The 23,527-nt window shown below is 34.3% G+C and overlaps 1 protein-coding gene across 1 annotated transcript in view; it reads right to left on the bottom strand.

Moving 5' to 3' along the window:
* Positions 1-23,527, bottom strand: part of LOC128210220 (antiviral innate immune response receptor RIG-I-like) — a 32,984-nt gene that overhangs the window by 5,209 nt on the left and 4,248 nt on the right. The window contains exons 3-19 of the mRNA XM_052914421.1: positions 15,751-15,888; positions 14,897-15,229; positions 13,997-14,611; positions 13,773-13,880; positions 13,253-13,381; positions 12,746-13,081; positions 12,418-12,489; positions 11,860-12,036; positions 11,240-11,362; positions 10,448-10,555; positions 9,283-9,437; positions 8,831-9,015; positions 8,304-8,502; positions 2,488-2,656; positions 1,917-2,012; positions 1,236-1,408; positions 608-746 (exon numbers count right to left, since the gene is read on the bottom strand). Coding sequence (XP_052770381.1) covers positions 608-746; positions 1,236-1,408; positions 1,917-2,012; positions 2,488-2,656; positions 8,304-8,502; positions 8,831-9,015; positions 9,283-9,437; positions 10,448-10,555; positions 11,240-11,362; positions 11,860-12,036; positions 12,418-12,489; positions 12,746-13,081; positions 13,253-13,381; positions 13,773-13,880; positions 13,997-14,611; positions 14,897-15,229; positions 15,751-15,888 — 3,255 coding nt within the window. The remainder of the gene's footprint in view (positions 1-607; positions 747-1,235; positions 1,409-1,916; positions 2,013-2,487; positions 2,657-8,303; positions 8,503-8,830; positions 9,016-9,282; positions 9,438-10,447; positions 10,556-11,239; positions 11,363-11,859; positions 12,037-12,417; positions 12,490-12,745; positions 13,082-13,252; positions 13,382-13,772; positions 13,881-13,996; positions 14,612-14,896; positions 15,230-15,750; positions 15,889-23,527) is intronic.

The raw sequence follows: 23,527 nt of genomic DNA, 5'->3' as shown, positions 1-23,527 counted from the left end.
CTTAAATTTATGGCCAGCCAACAGCCATGGCCGATCCCACAAAGGAGGGAAATGAAATCCACATTATGGCCTATCTCTGAAAAGTCCCATCTACCGTGGCTAAAAATGACGTCACTAAGCTTAATATGAAGTCATCTGATACACAACACGACGTATGCGTTGTCGGATTAAAACGGCGGTCTTCCAAAGAGGGGAAATTTCGATAAAAAGATACAGATTTTGAGCTATTTTCGTGCTGAATATCATCGGATTTATCCCTGGTTGAATTTAAATGCCAACACGAAATAAAACATTTAAACAACAATTTCCAAACATTCATGATCATTATTCATATAAATGTGATATGTTTACTGTACATGTTTAAGCTTGACGTTCTGTTACATTGTAAAGTATGTAATTTTATTTTGGGGAGTAATAGTTGTATTGGAAAATGTGTTGGATGCTGCCCCGAATCTTCCGCTGTTCCCGTTTATATGGTACATAACGCAATTTTGACCACGTTCATGAGATAAGCCAAGATTGTGGTTCAATAGATCTAAGTCGTACCAATATAAATATATCGTACTGCATCAATGAACAAGTTAATTACTGAATTTACAATAGTTACCATCATAAAGAGCCATGAGAAAGTCGTCTGTAGGATGTTCTGCTCGAACTACCCTGAAGTCTTCCATAAACTCTTTAAGAATAACCAGTGCATCTCTTATCCTCGCATCACTATGCACCATTAACGCTTTGTTGTACACCTGGAATGACAAATAAAACTACATATGGTTCCTTTTTCAAACTCCATATATTTAGAAATGCATACACTGGAGAGTAACTTGTACTCATTCTTTTAAGCTATCAAAAATCCAAGCCCTTTACTGATTGAAATGGTAAAACTGACAAGCGTTTTGTTAATGAGTGTTCTGAACCAAATAATCTACCAAACCCTTCTAGTTATAAAATGGTTGTTTGACTCATATGTATGTGCGAACTGCATTAAACATAACAGCGCGAAGCGAACGCTTCTCTGTTGTATTTTTCGTCGAAAAAGGCAAGTACGTCAATACTTAAGTTGTACATGTATAAGGTACTTGCTGTACAAGCGCGTAATATATCAGACAACATTATTTCAAACCTTTTATGAGTTATTAAATTTAAGTGTTTGTACGCCGTCGGCGATAACATTTTGACAATGCATTCGACTTCTTCTCTTTGGAAAATAAAATAATAAAAATTGAAATTGTTACCTCTAAATGTAACCGACAAGGATTTATCACTCGACGAATGTCTTTTGATCGGACCTTTGCAATATGTTTCACGAACTCAGCATTCCATTGCAGGTATTTGTCGGTTCCAAATGTCGGTGGAAATCTGCATTTTGTCTTTATAAATTCATCCTCTGGAGCAGCATCCCGTAAAGCTAGATTCATAAAACAGCAATTATAACTTAAAACCCTGCAGAAGTAAATTTCTTTAAATCAAGGTAAAAAGAGCGCCGCAGAATGTGCACATTATGCATATTGTCATTAATATTATGTATACAATGTTCCATGTAATTATACTGAACGGAATTATAGGCTAAGCTATACATGTTCCTGTTACTACTGCACTAGTTAATAGTAACACATGTACAATGTTTCATGTAAATAAGGTTATTATGTTATGGCAGAGTTGAACCTTGGGAAAAAAATATTTTCAATTTTCAAGGGGCATAACAAAGATGCCATCGATGACGACACCAACGCAAGACCATAACTCATCTAAATCAGTTTAAAGCTTTCTTCAGATCTAACAAAACTCACAAAACAACATCCTCATCGTCATTATGCTTAAAACTTTATAAATGTAATATCAGTTTCTTGTTAGTTATTTGTCAAAAACATAAGCCTGTTATAAAACTTGAATAACTACTCATACAGTAAATTTACCTCGATGTGTCGCCATATGTGCGTCGATGCGCTTGGCTATTTCTTCGACAGCATTTTTGAACGAATCGTCAGCTCTTCCAGGCACTGGCAATAGTTCTGTAATAACAAAGGCACTTCATTCCATTTAAAAAAAACAGGTTTCCTTTACGATATATATAACGTAATTCTATATCACACTTGCTTCTTATTAACCGTTGTTATCAAGTTTTGCATCAATCGAAAATTAACCATTTAGACTTATTAGAATGAAAATTCCATTGCCAAAACTCCAGCGCGTTTATCATTGCCCCAATGACACCAAACGAAATTAATAAGAATAAACTGGCAATAGTTCTGTAATAACAAAGGCACTTCATTCCATTTAAAAAAAAACAGGTTTCCTTTACGATATATATAACGTAATTCTATATCACACTTGCTTCTTATTAACCGTTGTTATCAAGTTTTGCATCAATCGAAAATTAACCATTTAGACTTATTAGAATGAAAATTCCATTGCCAAAACTCCAGCGCGTTTATCATTGCCCCAATGACACCAAACGAAATTAATAAGAATAAACCGTCTGCTTACCTTCAACCGGTGGGTTCACATATGATTTCAATTCCTGAATTGTTTTGGGGTTTCTCACTGTACAGAGAAACTTTGCGTCCATGTTTGCCATAATTCTCTTCATATGATCTACTCCTTGGCCCAGTTCAGTCTTTCCACCAACGCCCAAGGATGCTGTTAGTCCAACGATCTACAAAGAGGGGATATAATTCAGAATTTATAAACACATTAAGAAGCTTAATATAATCGTCTGTTTATTAATACTTAACAACAACTAACTGAACAGGCTTCGTAAAACTTCTTCAATGTATAAATGAAATTCCGCGGTATCGGATGCGTTGTTTAGTTTAATCATATTTTATTGCTTTTTTGTAATTATCTTGCATACAATTTACACGTACACTAACAATCAAATAAAACAAAAAAAACAAATAGGCTACAAGCTATTACAACATTAGTTTCAACCATTCCCAGGCGTTATTATAGCGTCAATGCCGTTTAAATCTTTGATTACTAGTAACTAGTAACTAGAAGAATAAAAAAAAACGTTAATTACTTTAGAAAAAAAAAAGAGTTGGTTGCCACCAAAAGAGAAAAAAAATACAGTGTTATAACATACCAGACCATTTATATCGTGATTGAGGCTGATATCAAAAGAAACGTTTCGTTAATTTTATGTACTTAAGAACTTCAATAAAAAGCACACTGTTTTCATCGACTGTGTTATCTTCTATCCCAAATAATAATTTTGATGTACTTAAAGGATGAAATATTCGAGTATTTCGAAAAAAAAACACGCGTTATTCGCCGTATCTACTACATTTAAAGAAATAATGTTCTGCATCTTCTATGCCTTATCCACAGTCACAAATATGTTTATCACGAAGAAAGTTTATGTGGAGATGTGCATTTAGGTTGCTACAAGCATTTCTGATTCTTGAATGGTGGATATTTGAAGCCTTGGTATGTATCTTTTAAACGTGCCTTAAATTCATTAAGTGTGTTACTGTTACGAAGGTGAATATCAAGCCGGTTCCACAAATCGATGGATGATGGGATTGTTAATTTCGAATAAACACTTAAACGTCTAGGTATGGTGATATAATAATGTCTGTTTCGAAGCGGATAATTGGTTGTTTGTTTAATGGTCTGGATGCGTTGTCTGCTTACGCCATAGTTAAATCAATTTTAAATAAACAAAAATGCCAAGGGACCAATACTAGCAGATTGATCAACAGGGGGGAGAGGGGAATTGTCACACAAACAAACTTGATTGAGATTTTCTGCATACAAACACTGTCAGAAAGTTTCAACATGATTTGGTGATAAATGCTAAAGTTATTGTCTGCATAAAATGTAAATCTTCTATTTTTAGATGAAAACCTAGCATGACTGGGAACTACTTAATTAATTCACTCCGAGATCATTCATGACAAAGACATTATACCCCATCATTCATCACGATTGGACAATAAAAAAATTAAGTTATTACAGAAAATGGTTTAAACATTACTCTAGATTTATTTACCCGACGATCGACATTGAACGATACATTGTGCTCACACACAATATAACCAAGTTTCGTTAGATTTTGATAATCAATTCATGAGTTATTGTCCGCACATTCAACTACTATTTTTTTAATTTGAAGCTGCACTCTCACAAATTAAAGCCTTAAGCAAAAATGAAATTTCCGGCAGTGTTTCTAACAATTGAGATCTGTTTGAATGTGAGTTATTTTATATGACTGAAGTGAAGGAATTTATGCCAAAATCAGCTTAATCTGAGACCAAAAAAATAACAAGAGTAACGCCTGCGGGTGCTGAACGCTCGTCTTGGTTTAACGGTTGTTTTTATTTCATTTATAACATTTGATAGTGAACAGGTATTCCAAAGTTTAAAAGTGATAGCTTTGATAGTTTGCATGTAAGTGACCCAAGCACAATCTTAAACAATGGCTTTATATCGCTCACCTTAGTAAAATTGTAGACTTGTTGACAATTAAAGGGCAATAACAGGGATTTGGCTTCTCTGGTGTATTATGCCAATTCACATTCTCACCAATTTTTGTGATGATTGGACAAATGCTTAAAATGTTATTGATAGGACAAGAGTAATTTTAGGTAATTTCTGCGCAATAACTCTCGGGTAGCTACAGCAATTTTGTTAATTATCAAACACGTTCATACACATTCTAACCAAAGTTGGTTATGCTTGGATAAAGGGTTCAAAATTAATTGATCGGACTACATACTGGATGGTGCCTGTCTGCCCTTCAATACACCATAGGTAGAAATATTATATGTCCAGTTTTTTTAAAAGGCGTGTAAAACATAACAAATACGAATTTGTTTAAAAAGATACAAAGGGCAATAACACTTACAATATTTAGGTTGGATATATATAACCGTCACAAAAAAATCACAATTTACAGTGAATAAGTTCATGAAGTTTGCACTTGGTACTTTCAATGATTTAAAACAATAATAAAACAATAAAAAACAGATGACCCATATTGGAACTTGACTTAAACATTATCAAAACAACGTTTCTGACAAATTTCCAGGATATTTGGACTGAAAATGTTACCTCTAGAGTGTTAACAAGGTTTTTCTATACTTGGGCTGTGTGGCCTAGGTTTTGATCCCAGATGACTCATATTCAAACTTGTGCTTGAAATCAATGGAAAAAACATTTGTGACAAATTTCCAGGATATTTGGGCTGAAAATGTTACCTCTAGAGTGTTAACAAGGTTTTTCCATATTTTGGCTCTGTAAGCTTATTTTTGACCCTAGATGACCCATACTCGGACTTGAGCTTGAAATCATCGAAACAACCTTTATGACAAATTTCCAGGATACTGATGCCTTGTTTAATATTTGTAAAGGGTCATGTAATGAAGCTACCTGTAAAGTTTCATTGAATTTAGGCCGGTAGTTTTAGAGATTTTTTTAAAGCAAAACAGTACGTCGGCCATTTTGTTGTTGTTGTAGTTCAATCTCAATACCTTGTTGAATTTTTCTAGAGGGTCATGCAATGAAGCCTCCTGTAAAGTATCAGTGAATTTTGCCTGGTAGTTTCAGAGGAGATGTTTTTTTAAAGCAAAACAGGAAGTTGGCCATTTTTGTTGTTGTTGTTGTTGTTGTTGATCAATGGCGACCCCTTGTTGTATTTTCGTAGAGGGTCACCCAAGAAAGCTTCCTGTAAAGTTTCATTTAATTTGGACTGGTATTTTAGAGGAGATATTTTTTTAAAGCAAAACAGGAAGTTAGCCATTTTGTAGTTGTTGTTGTTGATCAATCGTGACCCCTTGTTGTATTTTTGTAGAGGGTCACCCAAGGAAGCTTCCTGTAAAGTTCATTGAATTTGGAGTGGTAGTTTCAGAGGAGGTGTATTTTAAAGCAAAACAGGAAGTCAGTCATTTTGTTGTTGTTGGTGCTGTTGTTGTTCAATGGTGACCCCTTGTTGTATTTTTGTAGAGGGTCACCCAAGAAAGCTTCCTGTAAAGTTTTATTTAATTTGGAATGGTAGTTTCAGAGGAAATGTTTTTAAAGCAAAACAGGAAGTCTGCCATTTTGTTGTTGTTGTTGTTGTTTTAAACAATCGTGACCCCTTGTTGTCTTTCTGTAGAGGGTCACCCAAGGAAGCTTCCTGTATAGTAGCATTGAATTTGGACTGGTAGTTTCAGAGATGATTTTTGAAAGCAAAACAGGAAGTCGGCCATTTTGTTGTTGTTGCTGTTGTTGTTGTTGTTAATCAATTGTAACCCCTAGTTGTATTTTTGTAGAGGGTCACCCAAGGAAGCTTCCTGTAAAGTAACATTGAATTTGGACTGGTAGTTTCAGAGATGATTTTTTTAAAGCAAAACAGGAAGTCTGCCATTTTGTTGCTGTTGCTGTTGTTAATGTTGTGAATCAATTGTAACCCCTTGTTGTTTTTCGTAGAGGGTCACCCAAGGAAGCTTCCTTTATAGTTACATTGAATTTGGACTGTTAGTTTCAGAGGATATATTCTTTAAAGCAAAACAGGAAGACGGCAATTTTGTTGTTGTTGCTGCTGTTGTTGTTGTTGTTGTTGTTGTTGTTGTTGATCAATCATGATCTGCTAAGTTTCATTGAATATGGATTGGTAGTTTCAGGGGAGATGGGTTTTTGGGTCACCCAAGGAAGCTTCCTGTAAAGTAACATTGAATTTGGACTGGTAGTTTCAGAGATGATTTTTTTAAAGCAAAACAGGAAGTCAGCCATTTTGTTGTTGTTATTGTTGTTGATCAATCGTGACCCCTTGTTTTATTTTTGTTGATGGTCATCCAAGAAAGGATCCTGTAAAGTTTCATTGAATTTGGACTGGTAGTTTCAGAGGAGATGTTTTTTAAAGCAAAACAGGAAGTCGGCCATTTTGTTGTTATTGTTGGTGACCCCTTGTTGTATTTTTGTAGAGGGTCACCCAAGGAAGCTTCCTGCGGAGTTTCATTGAATTTGGCCTTGTATTTTTAGAGGAGATGTTTTTTAAGATATTGTTGACGGACGGGCGGACTGACGAACGGACGGATTGACGGACAAACGACGGACTAAGACCGATCACAATAGCTCACCTTGAGCACTTCGTGCTCTGGTGAGCTAAAAATGTGACCACTAGAGTGTTAACAAACTAAATGTAGACGGACGACAGACGACATACGACGGATGACGGACGAAGGACATTCATCGATCTTAATAGCTCATCTCAACCTACGGCTAAGGTGAGCTAAAATTCCGACAAGCTAAATATTACAAATGTCAAAAATACTAAAATATCCCCCACTCTCCCCCTACCCTTCCAAATGTGTCACTCAAAAACCTGTTTGATATTTTGAAATCGAACAAAAATTGAAGAAGCTATGTCCAATTCTCAAAATCCATTAAATTAATTTCATGTTTTTACCCCCAAAAAACATGTGAGATTCAACATCTTTAGGGTACAATGTAAAGAAGGGCATTAGATGAGAAAGGTCATCAAGTTTCAAAGTGATAGTTTTGATAGTTTTCATGTACACCTAAACGCAAAACTTAACCAATGCCTCCGACGACGGCAATCAAGTGACGACAATAGCTCGTCATTTGTTTTCAAAATCAAACGAGCTAAAAAAAAAGTAAAAAAGTAAAAACTTTCAATCTGTGGAAGGGCCCCTTTAATGGGGGCAAAACCCTACTAGTTATTAGACAATTTATCACATGAACAAACTAAACCGGGACATTATGCCCTCAAACACCTTCACAAAGTGTTATCATGAATAGGGAAAAATACTTAAGCGTCTGTACAAGACATAAACCTTCTTTTCTAACGTACATGGGACATAACTATGAAGAAACTGATGTGATTTACCAAACGATCGAACTTGACCGAGACATACGCCAACACACATTGTCACTTAGTTTCATTATGATTCGGTACTTTACTGTTTGCACAAGACATATTTTATGACATTAAAAGGGCAAAACCTTAGAGTTACTGATGCGTTTGCATTAGTAATTCAACGTATTGCCTGAACAAGGTTTTCCTGTACCGACGATGGAGCCACCGACGCATATATCGCAACAAAAGCGAGGTCGCATAAGAGACCAGCGAATTGAGCTACTAAAAATGGTATGTCGCAGATCGCCATTTTAACACAACTTAATCAACTTTTAAATGAATTTTAAATGTCGTATTAAAACACTGATAGAAAAGCTTGTCGCTCAGAAATAAAAAAAAAACACATTTAATTTTCAACAAAAAGGTTTATGCTATTGAGCGACAGGCCGATACGGTGAGATGAAATAACAAATATACAACAACAATAAGTATTGATACTCACCTGGGGCATTTCAGAAGAATCGACTTTCTCCCGCAGTTTTAGGTGAAGATACCGAGCCATAACTTCATTATACATGTGTTGTTTATTTGAATGATGACATTCGTCGAACACAATCAGAGAAAATTCTCTGACGCTTTCAATTTTCTTTGCTTTTAAAGCATTCACAAGAATCTGTGCTGTTACAACAAAGATGTCTCTTCTGCAATCAATTAAACAAAACAGTTAAAAACCAAGTCAGTCTTGAAAAAGTTTCAATAATGAGGACTTAATGCACAAAAATGTATGATTTTATGTTTTCAATTCTCTTTTTTCATACATTTGTCATGCATTTAGACTACGATTGGTGCATAAATTTAACTGTGAAATTTCTTGATGAAATATTACGACTCAATGTAATTAAGCCTAAATATTTTAATAGATTACATAAAGCATTTGACGAACATCATATGTGACAGGTTTCACAAACAGTTTATGACATTTTACCAATTTCATTGCGTCATGTTTTTAACAATTACGAACAGACTTGCTTTTCAAGGAAATCCCAGAGCATTTGCTTTTTCAGCCTGTGGACGTTTCCACTGAACACCTTTGTCCTGAAAGTTGGAAGTCGTTCTGCACATACTTCTCCTTGCTGGATGGCTAGCGCTTCGTTTTCGACAAGAAATAAAATACGAACCTTCTTCCTTTCTGCTATTTTCCGTCTTAGGTGAACCTAGAATTTTAATGTTGAGAGAAAATATCATGCATGACTTGTCATTATGAGTATACATTACGGATTTAACAACATCATAATGAAAATGAAATCAATCTACGAGGTAAGCGCTCATTCTTAAAAAAATATGTTTGAATCCTAACCGTTGCTTTCATAAAATAAAGCATGAAATAATATGCAATGGTAGGAAGTTTGGCATTTATAAAAGCATTTTCACACTCATTCATCAAAACTATTTGAAGAGTGATTTTTTAGAAGATTAATTACCTGCATAATTCTGCATGCCACCCTGGTCTTGCCCGAGTTTGTTGGAGCCATCACTATAACGTTTTCTCCATCACAACCCTCCTGTGCTAACTCTTCTTGGTAACCCCGTAGACTTATATCCACGTCATTAACATTCGTTCCAAGATCGTCTTGGTCTGGAAACAAACCGAACGATAAGCTTCAAACATATTTTCTTTAATTTGATGATTATTTCTTACATACTTCCAAAAAATCATCTTGACCAAACTCGCATCACAACTGACACAACCACCAACGTCATCTTCATCGTCCACACTTATATGTTCCTCCTCCGTTTCCTCCTTCTGCTTATCCTCATCATCACCATGATCATTTTCATTATTATCATTAATAAATGCATAAGCAATGCCACACGAATTTTCATTTAGAAAAGTAAACGTCCAATTTGCTTTTGCTGTTGACATTTTATCAATGTTGTACATATGCTTCTTTGAAGAAATATACATTCTAAATAAAATCCTTAGAAGCACAAAGTACATCCATAACAAGAGCTTCCGAGCAGAGCGCTCGACTATACGCCTCTTTCCCTTAAAATGAATAGAATAACTATGTAATATGTGTCTGTGAAAAGCATCACAAAGAGCCAAATTAAAAAGTAAACAAGAAACGCCGCAATGCGACGAAACAAGGTGTCCGATGATCGGCAGTAGAACTTTAGCCTTCGTTGTGAGATTCAGTTTCAGCTGGCATTTTTTTTCGATTTTAGTGACCTTACCTTTAGTGCTCTTAAACATTAACCTAAGTTCCTAAGTCAATCATCGGCGTACAATTGTATGAAGGATAATATGAGGTTCTGTAACCTCATTTTGGGATAGTCCTGAACAACTGTTTGCAGTATTTAGTAAATTTAGTGAATGGTATTGTAGTTATAAGTAAATATTTTAACATGCCCTTTAAATTTAACCGGACGTCAACGCTGGGGCCGAGTAGTATAGCCTCCATATTCTTCGAAAGGTCGAGATAATAATGAAAGCAGCACTTAAACTGCATATCCTATGCTTAAAAAAACTAAATCATATTAATTACCAGCGTTACCTGAAACGCACCTATTTTGTATTTGGCCTAATCATATTATTTAAAGATCACCAAGACCAGAATATCAAAACCTGCACTGTGCTAAACTCACCTGTCTCAATATTGATCTCAAATTCTTTCTCGCTAAAGACCCTTTCCGGTCCAATTATATTTAAATCGTTTCGTATCGTATTCTCATTGTTTCCTGCGTCCTGGACACCTAAAACATACAGTATAGTAATTGTGTACAGTCAAAATGAATACTTATATGTACTTTTCAACATACATCTGCGTGTTTGCTACAATGAAATGCATACCTTTAAAGTTTTCGGAAAACATAAACTTTAATAACGAATCCATAGTTTCTTCTTTAAATGGACACAAACGCACAACAATTAATTTAAACGCACAATAGTTAATATGTAGAAGAATATGTAATAAGAATTGATACTAAATAAACTTTTAAATAGAACACGATGTTACAGCATGTTTTGAACTGGAACGAAAAAATAACAGACTCAACTTTTTTTCTAATAAACAATTTCTCTGATATTTAAACCAAAACAGCCAATAAAGAATTGAAGACATAGATAATGACATACGTACTTAAAATACTGTCCAAAATGATTAATTATTAAAAAATATGATTAATACATAATTAATTTGTTTAAAGCAGTAGCACTCTTTTCATGCCAGTCAAGCACATGACTATCAAATTGATTAAAATTGACGTGATGATATGTATTGCAGATCCATTTATTGATGTGATGAAAGTGCAAAATGAAATAAGGATTTTGGTGGCAATGCAAAACAAAATGAAGAGTATGTATGATACAATGACGCGAAGATATAAGCGAATAAAGGAGAAAGACATCATTAACAAATCTAAATCTACTCAACATACCGATTCTAGTAGTCATACGTATGTCAATGTCCGGAATGTTTGCTATTTCGGGTGGACAAATCGAAGAAAGGGGCGATCCTTTACATGCCAATAAAAACTCTTTGTCATAAACTAATCGCTTTCCTGTTGATTATCAAAATATATAAGATATAAGGGTAGGTAAAATTGAATAGAGTTTAAAGATGCACTATTACTCAAACATAACATTGAACATATTTTAAACAATTGATTCAATATGGCAAATAGATAGGAGGATACCGAGTTTTATTTGAAAGAAATGTGCAGAAAACATAGCATGCTACCTTATGAGACCATAGTAGATCGCAGTTAATCTTAAAGCATTCACCAATCATTAAAATTGCGTTTTCAGCTATTCAATTCACGGTTATAATATTGTTAATACTAATTAATAGTTTCCATAAGTGCATTATCTAGTCAGTATATGAGGATGTATCACTCAAAATTTATTTTTGTTTTACATGTGTATGTATCAATTTTGAATAAGAGTGTCACTTTAACTATCTTAATATAATTATTGATGATTAACGTTTCTGAACTTAATTAAAAAAGACATTGTATTCCGTACACGTTTAATTGAGTGTGTTATGTCTAAGCCTTACCAGCTTCAGTTGTATACATCTGAGACCTTGCTTGTTTTACAGTCGTTTGTGTTCCCTCTTTTGGAAGTCGACAATATATTTCTGTCTCATGGCTATCAGTGTTATGCAGAAGTTCTTTGAAAGCCGATGTTACGTCAGGGACGTCTTCATTTCCGCAGCTTTTTGCTTCTCCCGATTCTACGAAATGATCGTTGTAAATATTGTTTGTGCCCGCAAAATTGGCATATGAATGGCAGAGCAAATAGTACAATATTTACACTATGTATATACATGTAAAAAGAATGGAATATTCATTCACCCTGATTTGACATGATTCACTGACCGTCTCTAGGCGGTAATCCCATCGTTTATTGGTAAGGCTATTAACGCGTATATGGCCTGTTTGTGGTGTTTTACGTTTGTGTCTCTAGTTCAATGTCGCTTGGGCCCTAATATTGTGCATCTAAAATGGGATCATATTTGATTGTTTTGACCACAAGGCTTGTCCTTCGTAAAAAAATGTAAAACAATAAAGTTTACAAATTAGCTAAGAGACCACACTAAATTAAGTATTTTTACCAAATGAAGATGCAATTTCTGTCTCGGTCACACAACTGTTTTGTTTATTGTACCTATGTTGCGCCATCAATTCTAAAACAGAGAATCAGTTATACAACGATGCTTACATGGTCGTTTGAGTGCTAATTTTTTGTCGAAGAAATTTTTAGGTTAATGCCTTTTCGTGAATATTTGTCTAGGTTTTGTACTTTCGAAAACAATTGATCTTTTTGTATTAATGTTATTTCATGGTTTCAAAAACTAAAAGCAAAACAAACATTAAAAATTGTTTTTCAAAATTAAGAATATTTAGATAAAAGAAATATAAACAACAAAGGAAATATCTCACTTTTGTAAATGTCAGGTTCCAACTTTTCAGCCAGTGCCAATAAATCGCATTCAATGAGAGCATTCATGAAATCCTTAAACCAAGTCTCTACTCTACAAGGGAGTTTGAACAGCAACACCCAAATAGCTCGATAATGCCCTTTATTGACATATTCTGCTCTTATTTCTTGTGCGTCAGCGTCATTTATAGCTTTGAATCTTTCAAGAATAGGAATCAGTGTTGTAGGATTAGGGATTTTTTCTAATAAATCGTCCACAAATAAATCCAGCAATCTTCTGTAATGCTCGTCACAAGCAACGAACTCCCCTTTCAATAACTGTGCAATTTTGGGATAGCCTAAAAGATACAAACATAATATTTTGAAAACACACAGCAATTCACCATATTCGTATGGAAGTTAGTCATAGAAATCTTATTTTTCGCTTTCATTTAAGCAACATTACGATACAGTATTCGCTAACAATTCAAATGCATAGTATATTAAATTAAATTCAACTGTTACGATACCATTTTCTCCAGCCATAAGCTCATAAAAAGCTACAAATCGTCCAGGGTCGTCAATTTCGTTCATGAAAATATCATAGCCAATTTTGACAGCCATGTTGTCTTCACAGTCTCTCAACATTTTGCGTTGCTCTGTTTCATGAAATAATCGGTATATAATACAGATAAAAGCTATAATTTCCTGAGTCTTCGCATTAATTGAAACCCGACAACATTCATGTAATGTAAACGTGCTTCAAGAAACTCATTCAAGGTGGTGTGTTTGGTAAATGTCACCACACTAAAGTTTTAATATTGTTTTGTTAAAGAAGAGTAGAAAATAAATACACTAATTCAGTTTGCACTCGGGCCGTTTTGCGAATATGGGACCTGTGGCCTGGCGCCCATAACATAATTATATAATTCAAAGATGTGTCATTTTGCAAAAATAATGTAAATGATGCCTTTCCGAGAGCCTTTAAACGTAGTGATAATAAGTCTTTGACAAGGTTTTATAACTTTAACTGGAAATGCAAACTCTTACCTTGATTAAAATATTGCAGTCTTAAAAAGTCGGTTGGCTCCAAACACAGACAGATATATCCAGAAAAAGATTTCAAGTTACCTTTAATAATTTCATCGTTGCTGAAATCTGAAAAAAATACAAAGAAATACAAGACAACAACAACAACAACAACGTGTATCTTGAATTAACATAAGAACAAGTCATCACAACTTCACTAAGTAACTGCTGTTAATTTTACCTACCAGACAGTGAAACGTGATTTTTGCTAGAATCGTCATGGATTTTTAACTGTGTTTGGTTTTCATGAGCCTCTTGTGGACTTAATCCGCTGGTAATATCGTCTCTTGCAATAACTTTAACAAGTGTTTCTTCTGTTTCCATATTCAAATGGGTCAGTACTTCGTGATCAGGGTATCGAGTAATGGATTCTTTTAATTGAAATTTATCAGTTTCGCTTTTATCCGCAGTTATCGCATCATCTGTCTGACTGTCACTTCTGAAGGTTCTTGCTTGTATGGCTTTTAAACTTGTAGTATCATCATTAACGCAGGGAGTCACAACTGCTTCTTTGTTTTGCGGCAGTAGCATGTCCACAATTTCCATGCCAAGTTTGTCCAACTCAATCTTTAAGGTATTCGATCCAAGTTCGTTAGGTTTGCAATGAGAGCTGGCAATTGGTTCTGAATTCAAATTTGTCATTTCCATATCCGTGTTTGTTTGTTTGTGCTCCCCACTGTCAATTTCACATTTTTCAGTCACAAAAGCATTTGGTTCCTCTGTTTCAGAACTCATAGAAACGTTGCTATCTCTTAAATTGTCACTCAACTGAGTGTCTTCGTTTTTCTGCACAACAATCTCTGCAATATGTATATATAATATGAGACGTAGAAACTTGTTACCACTACCTGTATGATAGGAATTTTTTAATTCATGGGTTTCACATGTTTACTGTTTAAGGCAATATTATAATTGGAAACTAGTTTACTGGCATGAATAAAATGATTCACGCTTTAAGAATAATCAAATCATTTATAGCGGACAATGTATTAAAAGCACTGCTTATTCAAAGCAATAACCACACTGTTACACCTTTTGCAGTTCATATTTTGTGTCCGTTAAGAAATAACATGGCTTATTATTACTGTTGAACATATCCGGCTCCAGTTTTTCCGCTACATCGTTATATCCATGGTCAATCAAAATGACCAAGAAATCTTTAAACCAGTTTTCCTTTCTGCTTTGTAATCTTAAAAGCATTTCCCATGCTGCAACGTCCCTGCCGTGGTTATGCGTTTCAGCTATAATCCTCTGAACATCTTCGTTCGTTATAAGTTCTCTTGTAAGCAAGGATGGTAAAATCTCCGTTGGATTCACTACTGGAACTATTTGATCAGCAAACAGTTCCAAAAGTTTCCTGAAGTGTTCATCTGAAGCAACAATTTCACCCTCGATATATCGGGCAATCTTTGGATATCCTGCAATAATAATACATGGCTTCATCATCATTTCACTCTTAAGTACCTGGCAGGCAAAGACTTTTACATTTCAATTATACTGAAAATGAGCGCTGATTCCCTTTCGATTTCATTGCAAGTAATATTTATAGCTTAAAGCCGATCATTTATTTATAAGGGCGTGTGTCTATAACTCAAGTTCACTATAGTTTGTATCCTTGTCTTGTGCCACTAAACAGGGTTTAGTTTTGAATTTTCGACTACTGGGCGTGTCCCTGTAGTTAACATAATAATACTATTATTTGTATTATGTATTTTTGTCTTGTGACGTTTTGTGTCCCTAGTGTAGTATATGTTTGGTCTCGACCAATCGGCCTCTAACAAGCATCTTGGTTACAGTTAAGGATCCTTTGCTCTTCACTGTAGGCTCCATTTTTCATTACATATAAGTGACTATCCCATGTTCACACCTAACTTTTGTCATTTATGATAAAGCATTTTATTCTCAATAAAACATCATACATTATTTGTATAAAGTATACCGTTTTCGCTGGCCATCAGCTCCCTGAACGCGGTAAAACGCCCGGAGTCCTCTATGTCATAGATAAGCATTCGCAAACCGAGCTCAACAGCTTTGTCAACGCTCTTTCGGGACAGTTCAAATATCTTCTTTCTTTGCTCTACACAGAAAAAGAAACGGGCGAAAAACATGTTGGTATCAATGGCAGCAGACCGAGCAACATAGAAGCATCCGATAGAAATTATGAAAACCGATTGTAAATTGAAACTGAGATACGTATGCAAATAGTAGGACATTGACGAATAATCTGGGGCCCACGGGCCGGATACGTTTTGGCTGGTACTTAGGTTCAATTATTGAATCACCCGGTACACGTCCAATACAACAATACAGCAATAAAATACACAATTATTTTTCTTAAATGTATTTAATGTATTCAAAATATTCAAAATTGTAAACATATTAATTATGAGCTCACATAAACAAAGAAGGCAAATCCATATATTTTTTGACAAATAACCAAAACGATTCCAAACTGTATAAGACATGTTGGGTTCACCGATTAGGTACAATAACTGTGATGTTTCTATAGTGAGTGTATTGAGCATGCAGGTCATTTACAGCAATAGTGAAAACCCTCCCCCACAGTGAGAATGCCAGTCCTGTACTACCTTTAAGTAATATTTCGTACTGAACCATTTGCCATTTTTCTGCCACTTGGTCGTTGGAGCTTAAGGGGAGATATAGCATGTATTAAAAGGTTGCGTCTTGATTTTAAAAATATAAAGAAAACTTGTGTCTCGCTATTTCTTTAAAATTTATTTTTTAATGTTCGTTCGTTTGATGATAACCCATCATCTCTGAAACTTTTGGCAGGATAAAAGAAAAGTTGCAGTAGCCTGTACTTTATAGGCCTTTAGTGTATGTAACAGTACGTTACCATTACATTTAAGGTTAGACTTTTGTTTTAAACGTTTGACTTTCATCATTATTATTACTTGAGTGTAGGATTATTTAAAGGTACTTGGGGTGTTAAACATTACTTTCAATATTCACAGTAATTGTATTCTTTTGTTTCAATGTTACAATATTTTAATGTTCATGGCCCCCATATTTCGTTATTATAACTTTTTGCGAATTGTAGATAGTTTGCACTTCATCAGCGAGTGATTGCGATGCTAATAGGATGTACTGTTCTTTTGTGTAAACGATAAGCCATTACAAATGCCAACATGTTAAACAGATATGTTTAATTGTATTTCAATATAAGGCAAAGACATGCATGTTTACAATGTAAATGATGATGTTTGCATGTATGTATGGGTCAAAGGCAACATACGTATAGTTCACTTGGAGCATTTTAGGTTTGGGTTAGCTGAAAACGTTGCACGTTCAACACGTGAGGACAGAAAACATAGTAAGGACAACGGGTGATAAAAATTACAATAATAAACTACTAGCTTTAAAAGTGGTCCCCCTTAGATTATAATTTGATAAATCATAAAGCACTCATACATAAGCGTATCTGGCTGGGGTTTTCGAAAAGTAACCGAGCTCTCATGGATATCGAGCTGCTGTATATGTTTGATAGAGATACAAGAGGGCCGTAATGGCCCTAAATCGCTCACCTGAGTAAAAGTTTTAATCCGTTGTTACCATAAGACAATGTTGCACACCAAATACCTTAGCTTTGTGCCTTTCGGTTTCAGACAAGAATATTCTAAGTTTATTTCTTTTATATTGCAACATCACACAGGTAAACTTCGAGGCATTTGAAATTAGGGGCATAAATTGAACAATCTTAGTTGCGGGCCATAAGACAATGCTGCCCATCAAATATCTAAGCATAATAATTGTTCGCAAAACTGAACACATGGTCCAACATAAGAAAGTACATCAAAAGGTATCCTGTCAATGTCAGTATTAAAATATGTTTACAAACTTTTAAAATGAAACTCTTATTCAAAATCAGTACATACACATGTATAACAAACATAAATTTTGAGTGATAAACCTTTAAAGCTGCGCTCTCACAGATTGAACGTTTTGACATTTTTTTTGTCTTGAAACGAGCCAATTTTTGCGAAAATCCATGAAAACCAGTTATATAAGACTGCTGACAAAAATAGATCGCGGAATTTTATATTTAAGTTCAAAAATTGATGTTTTATGCATTTTTCTTAAACCGTTAGTAACATTTTAAGCCATAACACATTAATTTTCGTACGGAAATATGAAAATCTACCATCTGATTTTTTGTCAGCAATCTTATATAACTGTTGTGCAGATATTTTCGCAAAAAGTTGCTCTTTCAAAGATAAAAAAGTGGTAAAAATTGTATATCAGTGAGAGTGCCGCTTTAACTAATTACTTAATAATGCATCTATGGAAAATATTAATAACTGATAACAAGATTGTAACCATTTTTTTCGACATTTATTCATTCTTTTTGGTAAATGAAAACTATTGTTTTATTTTGGAAAAATCTTTTTTGGGAGTAATAGTGCATCTTTAAACATAGTCCAAATTCCATTGCAGTAGCTTCAAAGATAAGAAAATATCTCAAAAGGTCACATTCAAAGTCATCCAAAACATTAATATTTGTCCGGCTTGGATAGGTTCGAACTGCTACCTTGAAACCCTCAAGAGATTTGTAGTCCTGTGCTTAACATCATAGGCGTAAGAATTAAAATTAAAGAATTAAAAACATGTATTTAATTGCTGTATAATGATAACATATTAACTCTTGTAAAAAAGTAAGTTACTTTCATCAAATAGAAAAGTAAAGGGAATAAATGCTTCTGGATGGAATCGGACCGCTACCTTTAAACTCTCAAAAGCTTTTTAATCCTGTGCTTAACTACATAGGTTTTACCATCATAAAATTGAAGAGTTTCGAGTTGGGGTTTCATTAGGGGTGAGCTACCTTAATACACATGAGAAGAGTATGGTGCTTCTGTACTGCTCTTCCTCTCATTGATATCTATCTATATACTAAGTTTTATTTCAATCCCATCAGTAGGACAAGCACCAATTATTAAAATGGTTAAGGGGAGATACCTTAATGAGTATGCATGATAGGATTATGGTTCTTGTGCACTGCACCTCCTCTCATTGGCATCTATCTATCAGTTTTATTTCAATCCCATCTGTAGTGTTGAAATTATTTTCCGAACAAATATTGAAAGAAGTAGTTGTAGTAGACTTTGACAGATTTCCGTATATAAATCACCAGGGAAATTGTGTAGACCGGAGTGGCGCCAGCTTTGACCCAATGGGCATAAATTTAACTAACTTGGTACAATACCACTATATGATGCTGCATACAAAAATCATGGGTATGGGCCCTGACGACTTTATCACGTTCACAAGCAATTGTGTACAGACGGACGCACGAACCACGTACACTTGCCCTTGGCCAGTAGAGCTGAAAATCAACTAACCCTCTTTAACAAAGGGAAGGACGACCAACTACACTCTCTGAGTACATTATGTGTTTCTTTAACTATACTTTTAACACTGTTAACAAAGGCAAGGGAAAGTTACACAGAAATTAACTGCACACTCTAAAAAACAGGTTGTCTCTTTTAGAATGTAATTTTTGACTTGGCTTCAATAACTATTTTAATAACTTCAAGAGCCATAATCTAGTCATGTATTGGCGGATCTGTATGGTTTAAAAAGGGAACCTATCTCTAATAGATATCTAACTACGGTGTAAATTTGAATGAGAAAAAATTGAAGACTTTATCGCGTTCACAAGCAATTGCATACAGACAGACGCATGGATGCACGGATGCACACACTGACAGGGCATAAGCTCTTATGACTTGTACACTTTAAAGAAAATCCGGAATACATTAAGGCAATATTTCTTCAATTAAGAGCAACATTGTTTTACGTTTTTTATTCAATTCGAAACGAAAAATATTTAACTTGCATTCCTTTATCATATGGATTAGTACTTAAGACATTATAAAGGAAAGAATGTAGCCTGTTTTTTAAATTATGTAATATTATTTAAATTCTTGATTAGAAACTAAGCTTTTCTATCGTGTTAAACAATGTGTAATTGTAACATTTTTCACATACTTATGATTTAAATAATAGGATTTGATTTTCTTTATAATGTGTGGAAGCAATGTAACATCTGAAAATTGTTAATGTTTAGATAAATGATCCGATAGTGAGATGCTATTTCAAGGTATAGTTTACTTTACCCAAAACAACTTAAGCTGTCACTGGATGCGATGAATACCCCCACTTCACCACCTTATTGTAATAAGAAGTATCACTGGAATGATGTATATTCATTGGATGCCTTATGTCTGTGAGAAGGCATCACTTAAGTTAATTGTCCTATTATATAGAAATAACGAGATTAACATCAGGGAAATGTCATTCTTTTGTTTAAAGTATAGCATAGTTTTTAATTGAGTTGACTTGTACAGTTGAAGTCAATAGCTTAACAACATATAAAGTTCTGAAGCGAAGTAATATCTCCCGCCTAATTAAGAACAATATCATCTACGCCTTTAGACTAAGGAATATGAAACAATTGACAACAACTAAACAAAATCCCCCGAATTTATGTCTACGTGCACTCCATTTCTTCAAAATGAGATATATTTGTTTATTTAGTTTGAAGACAATACCTCAAACACTTTTCAAGTTATGCTCCAGACAAAAGAATAAGTATGAAAATTAACAAAGGGCCAATAACTGAAAAGAAACTGCACCTAGGGTCATGGTTCTTGTTCACTGCACTTCACTTCAACGAGATATAACTGTATATTATGCTTGTAGTCAATATCTCAAAGCCTTTAAGTTTTGCTCTAAACAAAAATAAGTATAAAGATTGCTCCTCAACTGCTTAGCAAAGCAGATTGTGAACAAATTAAAGCCCATCCAATGCCTATTATATATTGTAGATCAGAGGTCATGGTCATCACTAGCAGATTAAGGGTGGGGGCGCACCCGCCCCCCCCCCCAATCAATCGTGCAAGTTCCAAGTTTACTTTTTATTTCAATGTTAGAGAAGAAAAGTAATAAAAAAACGCCCTAAATGCACCATTTCGGGATATAAATTGTTAAAATGTTCTTGGGGGAAGGAACCCCAAACACCCTATGAGGGAGGGGAGCAAGTAAAACGTGTATGCCCCTAAGTTACGCCCCCTCTAACGTCGAATCCCGGACCCGCCACTGGACACATAGGTTGGACACTAAAATATGGCCATTCAGTCCTCTGATATTGTTTAAAAAGTACTAATATGACATTTCAATAAAATTTTAAGAGTTAAACTTGAAACAGTATAATTATATATGCAAAATAAAATTACTTCATTCGTACCAACAACACTAAGCCCTTGCAGTTTAACCCTAATTCAAGTTGAGCCTTACAAATTCATTTGTAACCAATACCAACACACCCTAAATTATTCATTCCAGCCACCCCAGAGTCAAGTCAGTCACAAATAGAATGCTTATAACAATGTCATATAATAACTGTTTAGAATTGATTTATATTTTAAAAGAATATCAAAAAGAAGCTTGTATGAAATTTTAAATTTTGATCCTTTAAAAAGAATTATAAAATAAATTAAATAACCTTTTCAAAAGGTAAAAGAAATGAATACATACATTTTGGAGTCAATGTATTACTTTAACATAACATAATAGGCAGTGAGCATATTGGAATTCAATCTTAACCTATAGGTAGTATTAATAATATTTACATTGAGATCCTTATATAAAATATACATTACATGCTTATGAACAGATTACAGAAAACCATGGGCTACATTCAAAATAAAACACATTTCTAAATAGCATACATGATGAAATGGATATGACATGCTTTGTTTTGCTTCAGACTTATAAATATTTTCAGTAGGGGCACAATATAGTATATAATTGCACAAAAACATGCTAAGAACTTTTTTCAGCAATAAGCAGATTTGATTAAAAAACACACAACATTTTCAGGTAACGTTTACATTTATTTAATAGTGGGTAATGAGGTTTTAAGATATAAATTACACACTAACAACTAAAATTAGGCTAATTTAAATAGAATTACACATTTAAAGGTCAGGGGCCATGATTACTAATTGTCTCAAGTCTGAGTTGAGACTCAAGTGGCAAAATTGCAAATCTTTATTATATTGAAACTTCCTTCTACATGTAGTTAAGTATCAGAGATGAAATTAGCTGAATTTTATGACTATTTGAAGCTGACATAGCTTTTATTTGGACAAAAAATGGGAATAAGATGATTCTTTGTAATTTAATAAAGGTTCTTTTCTGAGTCTGAGTCTAGACTCAGGCTTGAGACTGTTCGTTGTCATTGGCCCAGATAACGGATATGTATTGAAATGGGGGGGGGGGGCATTGGTGGTACACAGGCTATACCAAGTCAGCTAACCTTCATTTAAACTATTTATGGCTTAAAGGGGCAACAGGACTATATAAACCTCCAGGTGGCGCTGGGGCAAGCTTTTGTATAATTTTATGCATGTTTCACATCAGGGACACTTTTTCCAAATTTATGCAATGCTTACAAAAAGTTGAGACATGAAACTTTGCAGGCATGTAGAATGAAGGTTAAACAAATAAAAAAATCCTTAAGTTTGTTTTTGAAACATTACTAGAAACATGACTTTGAGAAAAAAATCCAACTGTCAGATTGAAAATTTGAATTTGCCGGGGGAGTGGCTAATTGGTGTTCTGGGGGTTATGAACTCTCTGTTGTAAACATTACCACGTGCTGGTGTTTACATCCCTAGCAGCTTGCTTGTAGCAGACGACATGCCTCACTATCAAATACTGTGGTAACAAAAGTGAACAAACCTTGATATTAAAGTTTTTATTCCACCTGCATATCCCAAAATTGTTAATAGATATCATCAGCTTCATATGCTACATTTTAATCTAATTGTTTTCTATGATATTAACACTTTTTAATTTTGAAGCATCACGTAATTAATAAGTCGGGTGAATCATTTCCAGGTTTAAATATGTAACGTATTTAGAAAAATATGAACCTCATTGCTTAAATGTTAGTTGCTCCTTCGCTTCTCTTTCAAAAGCTTTGTCACCATTACAAATGTTTATATCCTGAGCCAGGTAAAGTGAATATCTCCTATTGTTTTTCAGTCATGTAAACTTTATATATATATATCTTTGTCCTGATTATTTTGTTCCATATTATCAGTTCCCTCCTTTTTGACTCAAAATGTGCATTTGATTTCCAGTTATCAATACACAAACCAGATTCCAGCCAGTGACATTTAATTACCAATTAAGGGTGTCAACACTATCTGAATTGTTCCCTTGCTGAACTCGTTTACAATAAGGTTAATTTGTACTAGGGATGTGGATGCATTCAATAAAGCATTATTATTGTATGTTGACAAAATAATTAGTTTTGGATTCCAGACTGAGAATAAACCTTGCTATTTAGGACTGGAATGAGAATGTTGATTCTAAACATTTGAGAGTGATGTCCGATACAGAAAATAAGATTTAGTCGAAATAACAAAATGCCAGTCAGGAACAAGAAAACGATCATTTCAAAGAAAACATCTGTTAAAGATGGCTTGGTACGTCATCTTTATTTCATATGGCTCAAGACCACAGTTATCTGCCCCCCGTTGACCAAAGATCCGGATGTGAATACAGAAAAAAAAGAGTGCTTGTGTTCAAGTATCAATATTTTATTAAAATTGAATGAAAAAGAAGCAAAAAATGTTCTTTTTGCAGAGAACTTGACTGAATTTGACACTCTATTGCAGAAATTG

The sequence above is a fragment of the Mya arenaria genome, chromosome 12 (genome assembly GCF_026914265.1).
Source record: "Mya arenaria isolate MELC-2E11 chromosome 12, ASM2691426v1".
NCBI lineage: Eukaryota > Metazoa > Mollusca > Bivalvia > Myida > Myidae > Mya > Mya arenaria.
This window is presented reverse-complemented; position numbering and strand designations above follow the sequence as displayed.